The sequence below is a fragment of the Ictalurus furcatus genome, chromosome 6 (genome assembly GCF_023375685.1).
Source record: "Ictalurus furcatus strain D&B chromosome 6, Billie_1.0, whole genome shotgun sequence".
Taxonomy (NCBI): Eukaryota; Metazoa; Chordata; class Actinopteri; order Siluriformes; family Ictaluridae; genus Ictalurus; species Ictalurus furcatus.
The window spans coordinates 32,137,539-32,152,447 of NC_071260.1; the positions used below are offsets into that span (position 1 = coordinate 32,137,539).

Genomic DNA, 14,909 nt, shown 5'->3' on the forward strand with positions numbered 1-14,909 from the left:
TCGGGGTATGAGGTGTGTTTATTACATTTTATCATAAAGAAAATAATCTAACTTTTTAGTTCATTAAAAAAAAAGAAGAAAAGAAGAAGAAGAAAAAAAAAAACACGGTTAGAATAAAACACCTCCACCCACACAATAACTTACCAAGTAAAGAGAGGGTGAATATCACCACACTTGTTTATATAGGATGAAAAAGAAAAGAAGCAAAGGATGAGACTCGTGCAGCTTGTAAGACTTATGTACAGGGGAGTGTCTCTGGGTTGGGTGAGTCCAGGCGTTCGGGTCAGGCTTCGCTCTCTCCTGCAGAGCCGCTCTGGTTCTCCTCCTCCATGATGGGCACGATCAGGTTGTCTTTAGACATCAGGCTGTACTTCATCACAAAGCGGGTAAATCGGTGACACAAGAATGTCTCGTTCTGCAGGTGATGTGAACAACAGGGTGGGTGATGTATATTTTTATACCATGATCGCCCAAGTACCACCGTTCCTCAGTCAGAGGAACGTTCATGAAATTCCTTCCATATACACGCGACAGACTCTAACAAAACATTGCCCGAAAGTCTTCCCAACCTACCTACCGTCTTCCCAAATGCATGGACCGTCATACGAGTGTCCACATTATAGTTGTACTGTGCTATGATTATCCTTAATCTCCTATGGAGTGAATATTAAACACGTCGTACTCGACTCCCTTAGTTAAATATGGTCTCAGGATGCCACCTAGTGATCCAGCTAAAGAATGCCACTTACACACTTGTAATTAACTGTACATGCAGTGCGTCATGAGCCGTAACCTTTTAGAGATGGAGTAAATAGCAACGCAAGGGAAAATGTAATCAGCTAAAACACACACACAAACCAAAAAAAAAGGGGTCTGCTGACCTCATACGTGTCGAATATTTGCCGATGATGAAAGTAAGCGTGGGAGAAGATCCTGTAGATGCGACGGCAGACCGAGCCTAGCTTCGCCACAGACGACTCCTTAATGCTGACGCTGTAGAGGACGAACGACACGCTCGTAAGCACGGCGGACAGGGATACGCCACTACGGGTTAGGACTGAAGAGTGATAGAAATCTTAATTCGCCTGCTAGTCATTCTAACCACGTCCGATCTGTTTATCCACATCCTGTTCTACGAGGAATGGCAGATTTCATGTGGAAACACTCACCGACTAGGGAAATACTTATTGCTGTTGAGAAGGCACGCTGCACCGTCCAGAGTGTGCCTGGTGTAGTCGATGGCAGGACACTGAAAAAGAGAGAGAGAGAGAGAGTGTAGTAGCTTACAGGTACTGTTAGCATGTTTTACGTCTTCCGTTATAGTTTTAAGGCGCTATGGCGACACGAGGGAAGAGTCGCAGATTACAGGAATGTAAGACGCTGGTCCGACAAGTATTCCTTTCAAATGACAAAAATCGGGACGTCTGTATCAGGTAGAGAGGTCAGGGGTGTCCGAAACAGAAGACTCGTTAGAAGGTAGCACTCCGATAGTTATGAAGGTACCTGATGCTGATGCACTGCATTATGGGATTATGTAGCACTGCAAAGGATATATGTATGCTGCCTTCAGGCCAGATGAAGATGTCTAAGAAGGCAGCATTCTATGCAAACATCAGATTCGGACACGAGTCCATCCACGCCAGGTGGCGTCGTTTCTGTTTCGGACACGCCCGTAAAGAGGCGCACGTTACACTCACTTCTTTTGGAGTCTTGTGGGCGGCACAGAGAAAGATCCACTGCTCGGTAGCAGTCATCTGGGTACACGTGTCCGGGTGGCACTCGCTCTGCTCGCGCAAAGTCCAGGAACAGACCGTTAAACGTGAAAGACAGACAATTACGCAGTATACAAAAGGCACAAAACTGGATCAACATGGGTGGTGCCACTAATTTCAACTGTTTGTGCGGTACCTGTTGACCAAGCATTAATTTATACGCCGTTCAAATAACACCTGGAGATTACCTGGAGTTTAACAGCCAAGCCGTTGAGCTCCAAGCAAAACTGCCTAGAAAACAGTGAAACGATGTCATTAAGAGAAGAGGGAAGAAAACAGACTCTGTTATTGAACAGAACGAGGTTCTACGTCGCTGCCGTGCTGGTGGAGTTTCATAAGATAAAAGTGAACGTTACCTGAGATGTTCGTACTTCCACACTCCTTCGTCCTGTCCTTCAGGAGGCTCCAAGATCTTCTCGATGTTGGAGCAGTCCGAGCGAATGTTTTGCTGGATGTACTAAGAAGGTCACGACTGTTAGAGACTGTTATCGACATCGTAACGCGGACAGAAAGAGCGGCATAAAGTGCTATTACTATTAAAATTCCATTTTTTAAAAAAAAGTGTTTTATTCCTCTTATACCATAACCGTTTAAATAAGTATGATTATATTTAAATGTTAAAGTGATTTCCAAAAATTACGAGCTCCTGCGAATATTGCGCGTTTGTTTGATGTTGCGATCGTAAAAATCTCTCAATCCTGAAGGGACTAAATAACATCGTGATAAGTCATCCCTACACTGTTTCACCAAAGGTTTGTGGACACCTGACCATCACACCATCACAGCGTTACAGTTTCCCCTCACTGGAATGAAGCTCCATGAAGAGACGGTCTGCCGAGTTTGGAGTTGAAGATCTCGAGTGTCCTGCAGAGCCCTGACCTCAATCTCACCGAACACCTTTAGGACGAACTGGAACGCCGACTGAACCCCAGACCTCCTCACTCGACATCAGTACCTGTCCTCACTAATGTTCTTGTAGCTGATTGATCACAAATCCCCACAGCTACGCTCCAAGATCTAGTGGAAATCCTTCCCAGAAGACTGGAGGCTATTATAACGGGAAAAGGGGACTAAATCTGGAATGGGACGTTCAAAAAGCACATATGAGGGAGTGATGGTCAGGTGTCCACAAACTTTTGGGCGTATAGTATATATCCCTTGCTTATAAGCATCCTGCACAAAGTACCATGAGTTGAGACATGTAAGGTTTAGTTTTGAGCAGCGCCCCCACCTGCTGCACTGCCAGAGTGCTGTCCATCTCCTCAAAAGACTCATCGGGCCAGCTGTAGAAGTCCTGGCAAAGTGGAGAAAAGATGAATAGCTTCAGAGTGAGCGGTAAACACGCCTGGAAGAAATCTGAAGGTTTGTGACATGTTAAAACACCATTAATGGCAAATAACCGGGGACACGGTGTAATGTAAATCAGTGTTTGTCTTGCTTATTCGTGTACCTGGATAAGAGCACTAAAACAAACTAACCGGTTTAAACCAAATTAACCATCAACCAGCAATAATTGTATGTGTTTATTATATAGATATAAACATAAATTTATATATTAGAGAGAGAGAGAGAGAGATAGATAGATAGATAGAGACAGATAGATAAAGAGAGATCTAGATAGATAGAAAGATGTCTAGATAAATAAAGAAAGATAGATAGACAGACAGATAGACATAGAGAGAGATCTAGAGACATAGAGACATAGATAGAGATCTAGATAGATAGATAAAGATAGATCCAGATAGATAAAGAGAGATCTAGATAGATAGATAGATAGAGATCTAGACAGATAGATAGATCTAGATAGATAGATAAAGAGAGATCTAGATAGATAGATAGATAGAGAGAGATATAGATAGATAGAAAGATCTAGATAGATAAAGAGAGATCTAAATAGATAGATAGATAAAGAGAGATCTAGATAGATAAAGAGAGATATAGATAGATAAAGAGAGATCTAGATAGATAGATAGATAGATAAAGAGAGATCTAGATAGATAGATAGATAAAGAGAGATCTAGATAGATAGATAAAGAGAGATCTAGATAGATAGATAAAGAGAGATCTAGATAGATAGATAAAGAGAGATCTAGATAGATAGATAGATAAAGAGAGATCTAGATAGATAGATAAAGAGAGATCTAGATAGATAGATAGATAGATAGATAGGTAGATAAAGAGAGATCTAGATAGATAGATAAAGAGAGATGTAGATAGATAGATAAAGAGAGATCTAGATAGATAGAGATATAAATAGACAGATATTCAAAAACATATTAGTCTGCTACGGTCCTGGACTCTGAGCCCTGACCCACTGGAGTTGGTATTATTAGCATTATAAAGTATTATAGAGTATTATTTGTATTAGTAGTATTATTATTATTTGTAGTAGTATTTAGCAAGTCAGTGCTGTGTTTTGAACAGGGCTAAGCAGTTGGTCTGTCTGTATTCAGCTAACTGGCTAACAATACCGCCACATAAAGAGTGTTGAGTCTGACTCATCTAGCTGAAATGAATAAATCTAACTAACTGATTATTTATAATCACTTTATCAGAACACAGCTGGGAAAGGGAGTGGCACTGAACCACTGAGCTTAGCGTCCATATCCAGTGATATGAGCAAACCCAAACATTAGACTAGCCTGCTAATGCTAGCGAGCCGTGTTTCAAACAATCTCAAACGAGCCACCCGTAACACTGCCTTCGTCGAGGTTAAACTGTGCGGATATTTTCTCAACAGGACTCTGGGTTAAATCACTAATCTAAATGAAAGGCCGGAAGCGGTGTACCTTCGCCTTGGTGCCCGGTCTATTCCTCCTCAGAACGGTTGTGCCCTCCGCCATGACCATCTCGACCGACTTAATGGCGTGCGCGCGCCTCTAGCGGTGGTCTCTGGTACTGCTGCTGCTCAACAGCGCCGCTGTAGACGGTACAGGTACATTACAAGTCCTGTCACTGAGACGGCCCGTAAAATGGCGTCCAAATGCATTTTTTGTGAACGAGAGAGTAAACCAGATAACATTTTCTGTATAATATTTATTCATATAGTAGACAACTGCACCAGTGCGCTCTCTCTTTCTGTAGTTAACGCTGTGGTATATACACACACAACAGTAACAGTGCTAATAAGCTAGCACTCACCGAGCACTTTATTAGGAACACTATACTGGGTAGGGCCTTCCTTTGCTATGAAAACAGCTTTAATTCTTCATGGCATTGGGTCCATAACATAGAAACGTTTCTTCTGGTCCTGCAGAAGTTCTCCAGTTCTACCACACACCCAAAGGTGATCTATTGGATTCAAATCCGGTGATTGGGAAGATCACTGAAGAACCGTGAACTCATTGTCATGTTCATGAAACCAGTTTGAGACAAATTTTGCTTTGTGACATGGTGCATTATCATGCTGGAATGATCATAGCCATTAGAAGATGGTAAATTGTGGCCATGAAGAGATGCACATGGTCAGAAGCAATATTCAAATAGGCTGTGGTACTTAAGCCATGATTGATTGGTATTAACGGGCCCAAAATGTACCAAGAAAACATTCCCCGCACCATTACACCACCTCCACCAACCAAACTTGACACAGGTTAAGTTTGGTACATGGGTTCATGCTTCGTGCCAAATTCAGGTCAGAATGCCATCTGTGTTCCTTAGCAGAAATCGAGATCCATCAGACCAGGCTACGTTTCTCCAGTCTTCACCTGTCCAGTTTTGGTGAGTCTGTCCCCACTGCAGCCTCAGCTTTCTGTTCTTCTCTGTCAGAAGAGGAACCCGACATGGTCTTCTGCTGTTGTAGACCATCCACCTCAAGGTTCGACATGTTGTGCATTCTGAGATGCTTTTCTGCTCACCACAATTGTACAGAGTGGTTCTCGAGTTACTGTAACCTTTCTGTGAGCTCAAACCGGTCTGGCTATTCTCCAGTGATCTTTCTCATCAGCAAGGTGTTACCATCTGCAGAACCACTGCTCACTGGATATTTTTTTTCTTTATTGCACTATTCGGAGTGAAAATCCCAGGAGATCAGCAGTTATAGAAATACTCACACCAGCCTTCCTGGCACCAACAATCATACCACGGTCCAATTCACCAAGATCACATTTCCCCCCTCCATTCTCATGGTTGATGTGAACATTACCCGAAGCTCCCGCATGATTTTAGTATTGCACTGCTGTCACACGATTGGCTGATTAGATTAGGTGTACTGGTGTTCCTAATAAAGTGCTCATAAATTGTGAACATATATACATCGTATATAATTTTACAATTGTTTTCATGTTATTTTTCAGTTTTCATGGTGAACTAAAACTTAACACAAAAGAATGCTATAAGAAGACACTTTGGAATGTGCTGTTATGGGCAAATATTTAACTCTTGGGTGGTAAGAACATCACACTAGCCTGTTATTAATTACCTGAAATGAATAAGTTACAGTGCGTAGTGAGCACACCTTTCTTTTACACGCTTTACTGAAGTGCAGCTATACAGTATATTATGGCTGTGAAGTCTTTCGGCCTCAGATATCAAAGTGGACTAATAAAATACACTTATTATAAACGAATTCAAATATGACCTGTGTGTCATTCCCTAAGCATATGCACTACTGTAAGATACTACAAGATAAGGGTGCATTAAACTAAACCAGTGCTACACTCTCACCTGTCTCCTGACCGAAGCATTAAACAGGCTTATATGCCGAATACGAGACAAATTCACAGCACATTTATACAGTTTCGAAATCGGAAAACACATTCAGACTTCCCCCAAATTCACTTTATTAATATAACAAATCATGATCATAATTATTTACAATTGTCAACATAGAAAAGCCAAAAACAAGGAAAAAGAAGCAACCGCTCCGTGGGGATGACAAGCGTGGTTATAATAGACACTCGCAGGGATTAGTCAACATATTTTCCTAGAATATCTGCATCCCGGAACAGGAAATAATCCTACGATTGAAAATAACACAAGTATTAGAACAGGTTTCATGAAAGTTTTCAAGCACAATCAAATGATCACGATACAAGACGACATGTACCTTATCTTCAAGAACCACTTTTGTGCCTCCGTATTCTGGAAGTAGAACTTTCTCTCCAACTTTCACACAGACAGGCGTTACAGTTCCACTCTGACAGAAAAACGCAGTGATATGATTTTAATAATCTCCCAGCACAAAAATGCACACCACAATGAAAGATTTTCTGTGATCATAAACACCTTGGTGGTGGTTCCAGGTCCCACAGCCACCACTGTGGCCTGCAGCACTTTGCCTTGGGACTTTTCTGGAATCATGATGCCTCCTTTCGTCACAGTCTCTGCTGCCAACCGTTCCACCAACACTCGGTCGAACATGGGGAGAAATTTTCGGAAAGCCTTAGCCTATGGTGAGAAAGAAGATAAGTGGGTGAGACAAGACGAAGCAATATTCACATCCACGTTAGTGCCAGTAGAGGACACTAAAGACTGCAGAATTACACACATTCATTGAATCATTCATCCAGCTTCAGTAACTGCTTCATGTTCAGGGTTACTGTGAATCCTGAGGCTGTCCCAGGAACACTGAATTACAAACAGAAACTGCTTATTCCAATGAGATTAACTCTGGGAAACCTTAAGGAGTTAAACTGTCACAGAATGAGAGATTTGCAACACCTGCTGCACATAACAAATGTGTCCATGTCCTTGAGTGAAGGTCATGTGTGAGGGACGGGAGGATCAAGGACGGTACTTTGAGTGGGATAGAAATTTTTTGGAGGCTTTGTAAATGTTTACCAATTTGGTGAAGGACAAAGGACACGGACACCAAGATAATCCTCGAAGGCTGAAGCAGACAAAAATTTCTGGAAAGAACTGGCTGGTGAAAAGGACAGCTGAGAGAGGGGAGAAGGAGAGGCACACCGCCTTAACATTTACACTTTTTTAACAAGCACACAACTATCACAAGAGCCAGTTGAGATCTATGGAGTTGGGCAGGAGTTGTAGAAAGTCCACACCAACCTAAACGTTGCTCGGTCTTTCATAACCGGTGAAATGTGAACAAACAGGGAAACTTGTTGAACCATGAAAATCAATGTAAGATGATAAACCAACAAAGGAAGCGTTTCAGAGTGGCTCTCACAAACGTTTCATACTCTATGTCTACCTTCACCAGATAAATCAGATCTTCTCCATCAGAAGTCATGCCCAGAGAATCCTAGGAGTCACCTCACGTGCGGTGCGACGCGACGTGACATAACATAACCCGGAAGTGAGTGAATGAAGACGGAGCGCGCGCACATGCGACTCACCTGTGTCAATGCCGTGTAGTTATTTATTTATTTATTTATTTATTTGACAGACAGCTGAGAATTACACAAGTCACTGAATGGTCTAAAAATGAACAGACTGATCATGTGACATCTGATTACACTAGCATTTTAAAAATAATAATAATAATAATAATAATAATATATTTATAGAGCAGTTTATAAAATCAAGGACGTATAACTGTTATTAAATCGTGTGCTAATCCACAGCACCCATGTTAGAGAGCATGCATGTCGCCAGATCCCTATCCAGAAAGTATTGGCACCTCTAAAATACATGAAGGATTTCAACAGAGGAGTGCAACAATATGATCCATGTTACTATTTCTAATGATCATCAGGTATTGGTGGCTGCAGGATGACCTTGCGCCAAACTGAACAATAAACGAGAAGGGGGGATAAAAAGAAAAAAAAAACAGATCCTTTTTTTGATAGTTAGATTTTTATATATCGAACAAATAAAGTTAGCTATCGTGCTGAAATAATAAGAACATATCGTTAATCTTCTTACCATATCTGCAGTTAATCTTCAACAGCTCCAAAGCCTGTCTGGGTGAAAGAGTAAAGAAAACCGAGTAGCACTGATGAAAAGGAGAGAGAGACCAGAGACCCACGTGAAGAAAGCTCTAGAAGCCCAGTGCGCATGCGCGAACGTGCACACGCGCCTGAACAGAATTGTGCAGGATACAAAACAATAAATGTACGCTGCTGCTTTTTTTCCAGCACTTATTAGCAACTAGTTGAGGAGATGTTGAAGAAATATTAAAACAGCCAGTTAGAAATAAATAACCAAGTGTATCACGAACAAAGATTACTCAATGTCAACCCTTGACCTCGCTTTTTTTCTCCAATAGCAGTCGAGAAAATTCTGGAAGTTTGGACCCCGGAACGAGCATAAATCATGTTTGTATTAATATTGAGTAATATAAGGACTTCTATGTGTCTTTTTTTTCTTGTAGTAGGCATGGGGATATATAATAAGGCATTACTAATAGTAGTTTGTGTTGATACAGTATTTAAAAAGTGTTTATTGTTAGTAAGAAATGTGTATTCAGGTTTCGGGGCGGGCCGGGTTGTTACCCGGATGTAGAAGCCCATGTGCGTTACAGTGCAGCTACTTGAATTGCAGCAGGAGTGTTCTTCTTGCGTTATATCACGCTCTCTCCTTCTCTCTCTCCTCCAGCAGGTTACCTCGCTTCCAGTCATTGTTCGAGTAAGTTTTTAATCACGTTATCGTTCTATAAAGGTATATATTATTTCCAGCAGCGTACAAAAGACATTTATTCTATATAAATGCATAAGCTTTGCAAATACTGTAGTAATAGTTTATAATTTAGTGTATAATGAAGGCAAGGTCGTATTAAAACTCTGTATGAACCTAGTGCTTGTTCTGTATCACGTTTTGCTGCATGATCGCGAAATTTCCACTGTCTCATACCTGCTTAAAGGACAGTGATGAACGAGGTGAATACCTGACCCATGTTGAGAAATTAACGCTAGCTAGCAACGCGGCCTGAGTTTAGCAAATATTAGCAGTCGAATGGTGTTTGAATAAACTTGATAACTTGATTTTGATTCTGGAAACTTCCCAGGTTGTAGTCGCGTGATTTATAGCATCTCATTGATGTCATGCCTCACCTATGCTAACCAAATTACAGTGCATTCATTCATTTATCTATCTATCTGTCAATCTCTCTATTTGTCAGAAGCCTTTATCCAACAGCCCTTGCTGTGGAGTTGCCAGACAGCTGACATTACCATTCAGTATTAAAATGTGAACTCTCAGTGCTGGCTAGCTAGCAAAACAAGCTAGTCATATGCTTTCTATAGCACCTTCAAATAATAATAATAATAATAATAATAATAATTATTATTATTATTATTATTATTATTATTGAGCCAGTCGTGATGCTGCTATGTGCGCGAGCCGTTAGACGGTACTTCCGGTCGTGTTGCCATGAGGACGTTGAGCTTGACCTTGTGACGCGTGACCTGGACTGGACGCACGTGGGCGCATGAATGAACTCTCATGTAGTTTTAAGAAGGCTCTGAGACTATAGTGTGTGTGTGTGTGTGTGTGTGTGTGTGTGTGTGTGTTATTCTCGTAATTGCTCATTAAAGGCGTATTGAATTGAATTGATTGATTTTGATGATAAAGGTGTAAGCTTGATGAAATGTAACTGATTGGCATTGAAAAGCACCTCCTCTTGCAGCCAAATTACTGCAGTTCATTTAAGCACCACTAGGGGGCGCCGGTTGCCATCTCTGACGTTTGTGTGCTCATGTGACTAGAATTTAAATTCAATAATGCTCATGAACGGGTGGGTTATCTAGAATTTTCCAGATCAAAAATGTCTGTGTTTGTTTTTCCAGAGATGCTGCGCTTGCCCAGTGTGATGAGGCAGATGAGGCCGGTGTGCAGGGCCCTTGCTCCACACCTCACCCGGGCCTATGCCAAGGACGTGAAGTTTGGAGCTGATGCCCGGGCGCTCATGCTCCAAGGAGTGGACCTTTTGGCAGATGCCGTGGCTGTCACTATGGGACCAAAGGTTAGTTTAGACCTTAAAATATATTAAAAATACACACTGTTAAAGTCTCTTTTTTTTCATACAATATGGTTAAAGCTTGGCCTGCATTATTGTAATAAATTATTTTAGATGATCATAGATTCTAGTACTTTAGTATTGCTAATAGAGCTTAGTATTAATATGGGAGTTTCAAGACAAAAAAAACTGACTGGGCACTTGGGAGTGTTTGTGATTTCTTTACACTCGCTCTTTGTTTCCAGAATATATATATGTCTTTAATGTCTTTGTCGTTCGTCAGGGTCGCACAGTTATCATCGAGCAGAGCTGGGGCAGCCCAAAGGTCACCAAAGATGGCGTCACAGTTGCCAAAAGCATTGACCTTAAAGACAAGTACAAGAACATCGGGGCGAGGTTGGTGCAGGATGTGGCTAATAACACAAACGAGGAAGCGGGTGACGGCACCACCACCGCCACTGTACTGGCACGGGCCATTGCCAAGGAGGGCTTCGATACCATCAGCAAAGGTGCCAACCCCATAGAGATCCGCAGAGGAGTCATGCTCGCTGTGGAAACGGTCATCAATGAGCTCAAGAAGCTGTCCAAACCAGTCACTACACCTGAGGAAATTGCTCAGGTAAGAGTTGGAACGTAGAACATCTTTAACGGAAAGGGATCGCGTTCTGTATAAAGCCGGATCGATTATTTTAGTCAGTCGACTGTAAAATATTTCTCCGTCATATCCACAGGTGGCCACTATTTCTGCCAACGGAGACACCGAAATCGGTACGATCATTTCCGACGCCATGAAGAAAGTAGGACGTAAAGGAGTGATCACTGTAAAGGTATGGGGTTTTTTTTTGCCCCCCCCCCCCCCCCCCACTTGCTTAGTTAATTATTTTTAAACCTGTTAAACATTTTGTAAACCTCATTCTGTGTCATCTAGGATGGCAAAACTCTGCACGACGAGCTGGAGATCATTGAAGGCATGAAGTTTGACCGTGGCTACATCTCCCCCTACTTTATCAACACGGCTAAAGGTCGGCATATACGTAGTACGGTCTTTGATGACGCACGTCTGGTGTAATTATCCCAAAACTCTCCTTCACTCGGTATCCACTCTCTGTTCTGTATAGGTCAGAAGTGCGAGTTCCAGGATGCCTACGTGCTTCTGAGTGAGAAGAAGATATCCAGCGTTCAGAGCATTGTGCCAGCCCTGGAGATTGCCAACCAGCACCGTAAACCCCTGGTCATTGTGGCTGAGGATGTAGATGGGGAGGCCCTTAGCACGCTTGTCCTCAACAGGTTTGTCTTTTGTTCTAAATACAGCTCGTTGTGAATGCTTTCATTTCTATTCCTGTTCCTAAAACTGTTCTGTTAATTGGAACACTTGGGCTGCAACGTGTATTTAACTCCTCCAGGTTGAAGGTTGGGCTGCAGGTTGTGGCGGTAAAGGCACCAGGGTTCGGAGACAACAGGAAGAACCAGCTTAGAGACATGGCGATTGCTACTGGAGGAACCGTACGTGGATTTTACTCAAAAAAAACAACCAAAAAAAATGACTTCCTGTTTTCCTGATAGAACTTAGCCTGTGCGCAGTTCTGACGTACGCCTCTCTGTTGGTTCAGGTGTTTGGCGACGAGGCTGTCGGCCTGGCCGTCGAGGACATACAGGCGCATGACTTTGGCCGTGTGGGCGAGGTGGTCGTGACCAAGGATGACACCATGCTCCTGAAGGGCCACGGAGACCCAGCTGCCATCGAGAAGCGTACCATCGAGATCGCCGAGCAGCTGGATACCACCACCAGCGATTACGAGAAGGAGAAGCTCAACGAGCGCCTGGCCAAGCTCTCTGACGGAGTGGCTGTACTGAAGGTACGTTAGCAGGATCTGAAATGCTTTGGTCTGTTTAGCTGCAGTGGGGTAACAGCGGTTGATCTGCCCTGTCGTAGGTCGGTGGAACGAGCGACGTGGAGGTGAACGAGAAGAAAGACAGAGTGACCGACGCTCTGAACGCCACTAGGGCTGCTGTCGAAGAGGGCATTGTTCCCGGAGGTGGCTGCGCTCTCCTGCGCTGCATCCCTGCCCTGGACACCATCAAACCCATCAACGAGGACCAGAAGATCGGTAAACCTTCTGAGAAGAATTGATACCGGATTTAAAGAACGTACAGCCGATTATAGGATCATACGAACGTTTCTTTCTTTCTTTCTCAGGTATCGACATCATCCGCAGAGCACTGCGCATCCCTGCCATGACCATCGCTAAGAACGCAGGAGTGGAGGGTTCTCTGGTGGTGGAAAAAATCCTGCAGAGTGGCTCGGAGATCGGCTACGACGCCCTTCTCGGCGAGTACGTCAACATGGTGGAACGAGGAATCATCGACCCTACGAAGGTGTGTTACAAAGTTGTTGTGTTTTTTGTACGTCCAGTGGTGGCTAAAATAATCCCTGAACCACAACAAACAAAAAAGAAAGCTATGGTGCCCTCTGCTGTGCATGCAAAGATACTGCAGATGTTCTAATGGTCTCTCTGGCTCCCCCTGCAGGTGGTAAGGACAGCACTGCTGGACGCTGCTGGCGTTGCATCCCTGCTCTCGACGGCGGAGGCCGTGGTTACAGAGTTGCCTAAGGAGGAGAAGGAAATGCCCGGAGGAATGGGAGGTGGCATGGGCGGAATGGGTGGTATGGGTGGAATGGGCTTCTAAACACCACTTCCACACGTGCCATACAGACTTTAAGGCAGGGATGGTGAGCGCACGGGACACAGGTCCCTTGCACTCCCTCACCTGCCCAGGAGTGTGACAATGCGGAAGAAACCCATGTACTTCTATAAACCAAGCCTCTCCACTCGGGGCTGAAGCTGACCCGACCCTGTTACTCAAAAGACAAGCATCACGTGATTTCAGTCCATACTCAACATGCTCAGTTTGAGCAATGGTTAATAAGGAAAGCAGCACGAATGCTCTTCTTCTAATCTGTCCTCTTTATGCATTGAGGGAATAGTGTTAAGGCTTGTAGCTAAATGTGAATGTCGTGTTAAAAAGCGCGTTGAAACCTGCCTTTAAACGGAGCACCGATATGTCGAGGAACTCGAGCCTGACCTCAGCAAATTCCTTTTTTTTGTGTGCGCGCGTGTGTACGTATGTTATGTTTACACTTGTTCTAAACATTCAAGATGATTAAAAGTATCTCTCAGAAGACTTGCATGTTTGACGCTGTTCTTGATTTAACGTAAGTAAATGCCTAAACAAGAGCTGTTTGTGTGTAAGAGCAGGAAACACATCTGAGAGTGTTGAGTGTTGGGCCTTGACTCTGTCACTTGTCTTTGTCTGATGGGTTTGAGGGGAGGGTGGGGAAGGGGAGGGTGGGGAAGGGGTTGGTGTTTCTTCAGCCGTGATTGGAGAAATGTTGGAAAATGATTTATTTTTATTATTTTTTTTGCATAAACTTGTTGGAGAGCAGTTTTAAAGAAGCCGTACCCGAGCGTACGACGACATGCTTCCTCTTGAGTATGTCCGGTGACGGGATTAAGACTGCTGTTCAGCATAGAATAACCTTCATAGTGAATAATAATCCTCCAGCGTTATTTTTCAGTTACAGAAAGTTACTTCACAAACTGTGACCATAATCAGCAACTGTTTTTGTACAATAAGTCATTAGTAATTGTGTTTTTTTTAATTTAATAAAAACATGATGTTCCAAACAAACTGGAGTCCTTCAGATGAGATTTTTACCCTCTTCTTGTGAAACAGTGACTGTGTGTGTGTGTGTGTTATGAAGATGCCATGTCCATCGTCTTGAATAATCAGCTTCTGTTTAAGTTATGGACCAATTATAATTCCTGTTAAAGAAACACAAACCACCCGGTTCCAGCCAGTGACCCTTTAAATAACACCGTCACGCAGACGTACTGCTGGGAAATCCGATCCGTTCTTCAGGAGGACAGAAAACCACCAGGACCTTCTCATTTTATTAGAACGCGACTCTACCGTGTCCAGCCGTTTTCTCATTTTGGACACTTACAGAACAAGTGACTGGAAAGTTGAGAGAAAGTTTGATGTATATTGGCTTACATCATATATATGATGTATTTCTCACATTTCTCCAGTTCCTTTTCACTCAATTACACCACCTGTCAAAAGTTTAGCCACACCTTATTTCCCCACATTTTACAATAAAAGTCATCAAAACTCTGGAGTAATACAAATGGAACGACGGGAATTATATCATGATTAAAAAATCCAAAATAAAACAAAATAATTGAGTATTTTAGCATCTTCAAAGTAGACGCCCTTCT

At 42.8% G+C, this 14,909-nt stretch overlaps 2 protein-coding genes across 4 annotated transcripts; one reads left to right on the forward strand and one right to left on the reverse strand.

The window, feature by feature from the left end:
- Window positions 1-8,881, reverse strand: LOC128609228 (MOB-like protein phocein). Of its 3 annotated transcripts, XM_053627711.1 has the most exons (9): window positions 8,598-8,881; window positions 6,999-7,160; window positions 3,004-3,066; window positions 2,129-2,229; window positions 1,961-2,003; window positions 1,698-1,784; window positions 1,170-1,249; window positions 882-993; window positions 1-415 (listed from the first exon to the last, which is right to left on the reverse strand). In XM_053627711.1, the coding sequence occupies exons 1-9, from the start codon at window positions 8,598-8,600 to the stop codon at window positions 284-286; spliced, it is 783 nt and encodes a 260-aa protein (XP_053483686.1). In that variant the 5' UTR covers window positions 8,601-8,881; the 3' UTR covers window positions 1-283. The 3 variants fall into 3 exon arrangements, with proteins under 3 accessions (XP_053483686.1, XP_053483684.1, XP_053483685.1); XM_053627709.1 differs by lacking the exons at window positions 6,999-7,160; window positions 8,598-8,881 and adding an exon at window positions 4,562-4,675; XM_053627710.1 differs by lacking the exons at window positions 1-415; window positions 882-993; window positions 1,170-1,249; ... (2 more) ...; window positions 2,129-2,229; window positions 3,004-3,066 and adding exons at window positions 6,537-6,730; window positions 6,820-6,909 and having other exon boundaries at window positions 8,598-8,749.
- A 127-nt stretch (window positions 8,882-9,008) lies between these two features.
- Window positions 9,009-14,279, forward strand: hspd1 (heat shock 60 protein 1). Its single transcript, XM_053627706.1, has 11 exons — window positions 9,009-9,299; window positions 10,460-10,635; window positions 10,913-11,248; window positions 11,361-11,456; window positions 11,558-11,651; window positions 11,748-11,916; window positions 12,033-12,132; window positions 12,240-12,485; window positions 12,563-12,737; window positions 12,827-13,005; window positions 13,159-14,279. The coding sequence occupies exons 2-11, from the start codon at window positions 10,462-10,464 to the stop codon at window positions 13,315-13,317; spliced, it is 1,728 nt and encodes a 575-aa protein (XP_053483681.1). The 5' UTR covers window positions 9,009-9,299; window positions 10,460-10,461; the 3' UTR covers window positions 13,318-14,279.
- The last annotated feature ends 630 nt before the right edge of the window (window positions 14,280-14,909 follow it).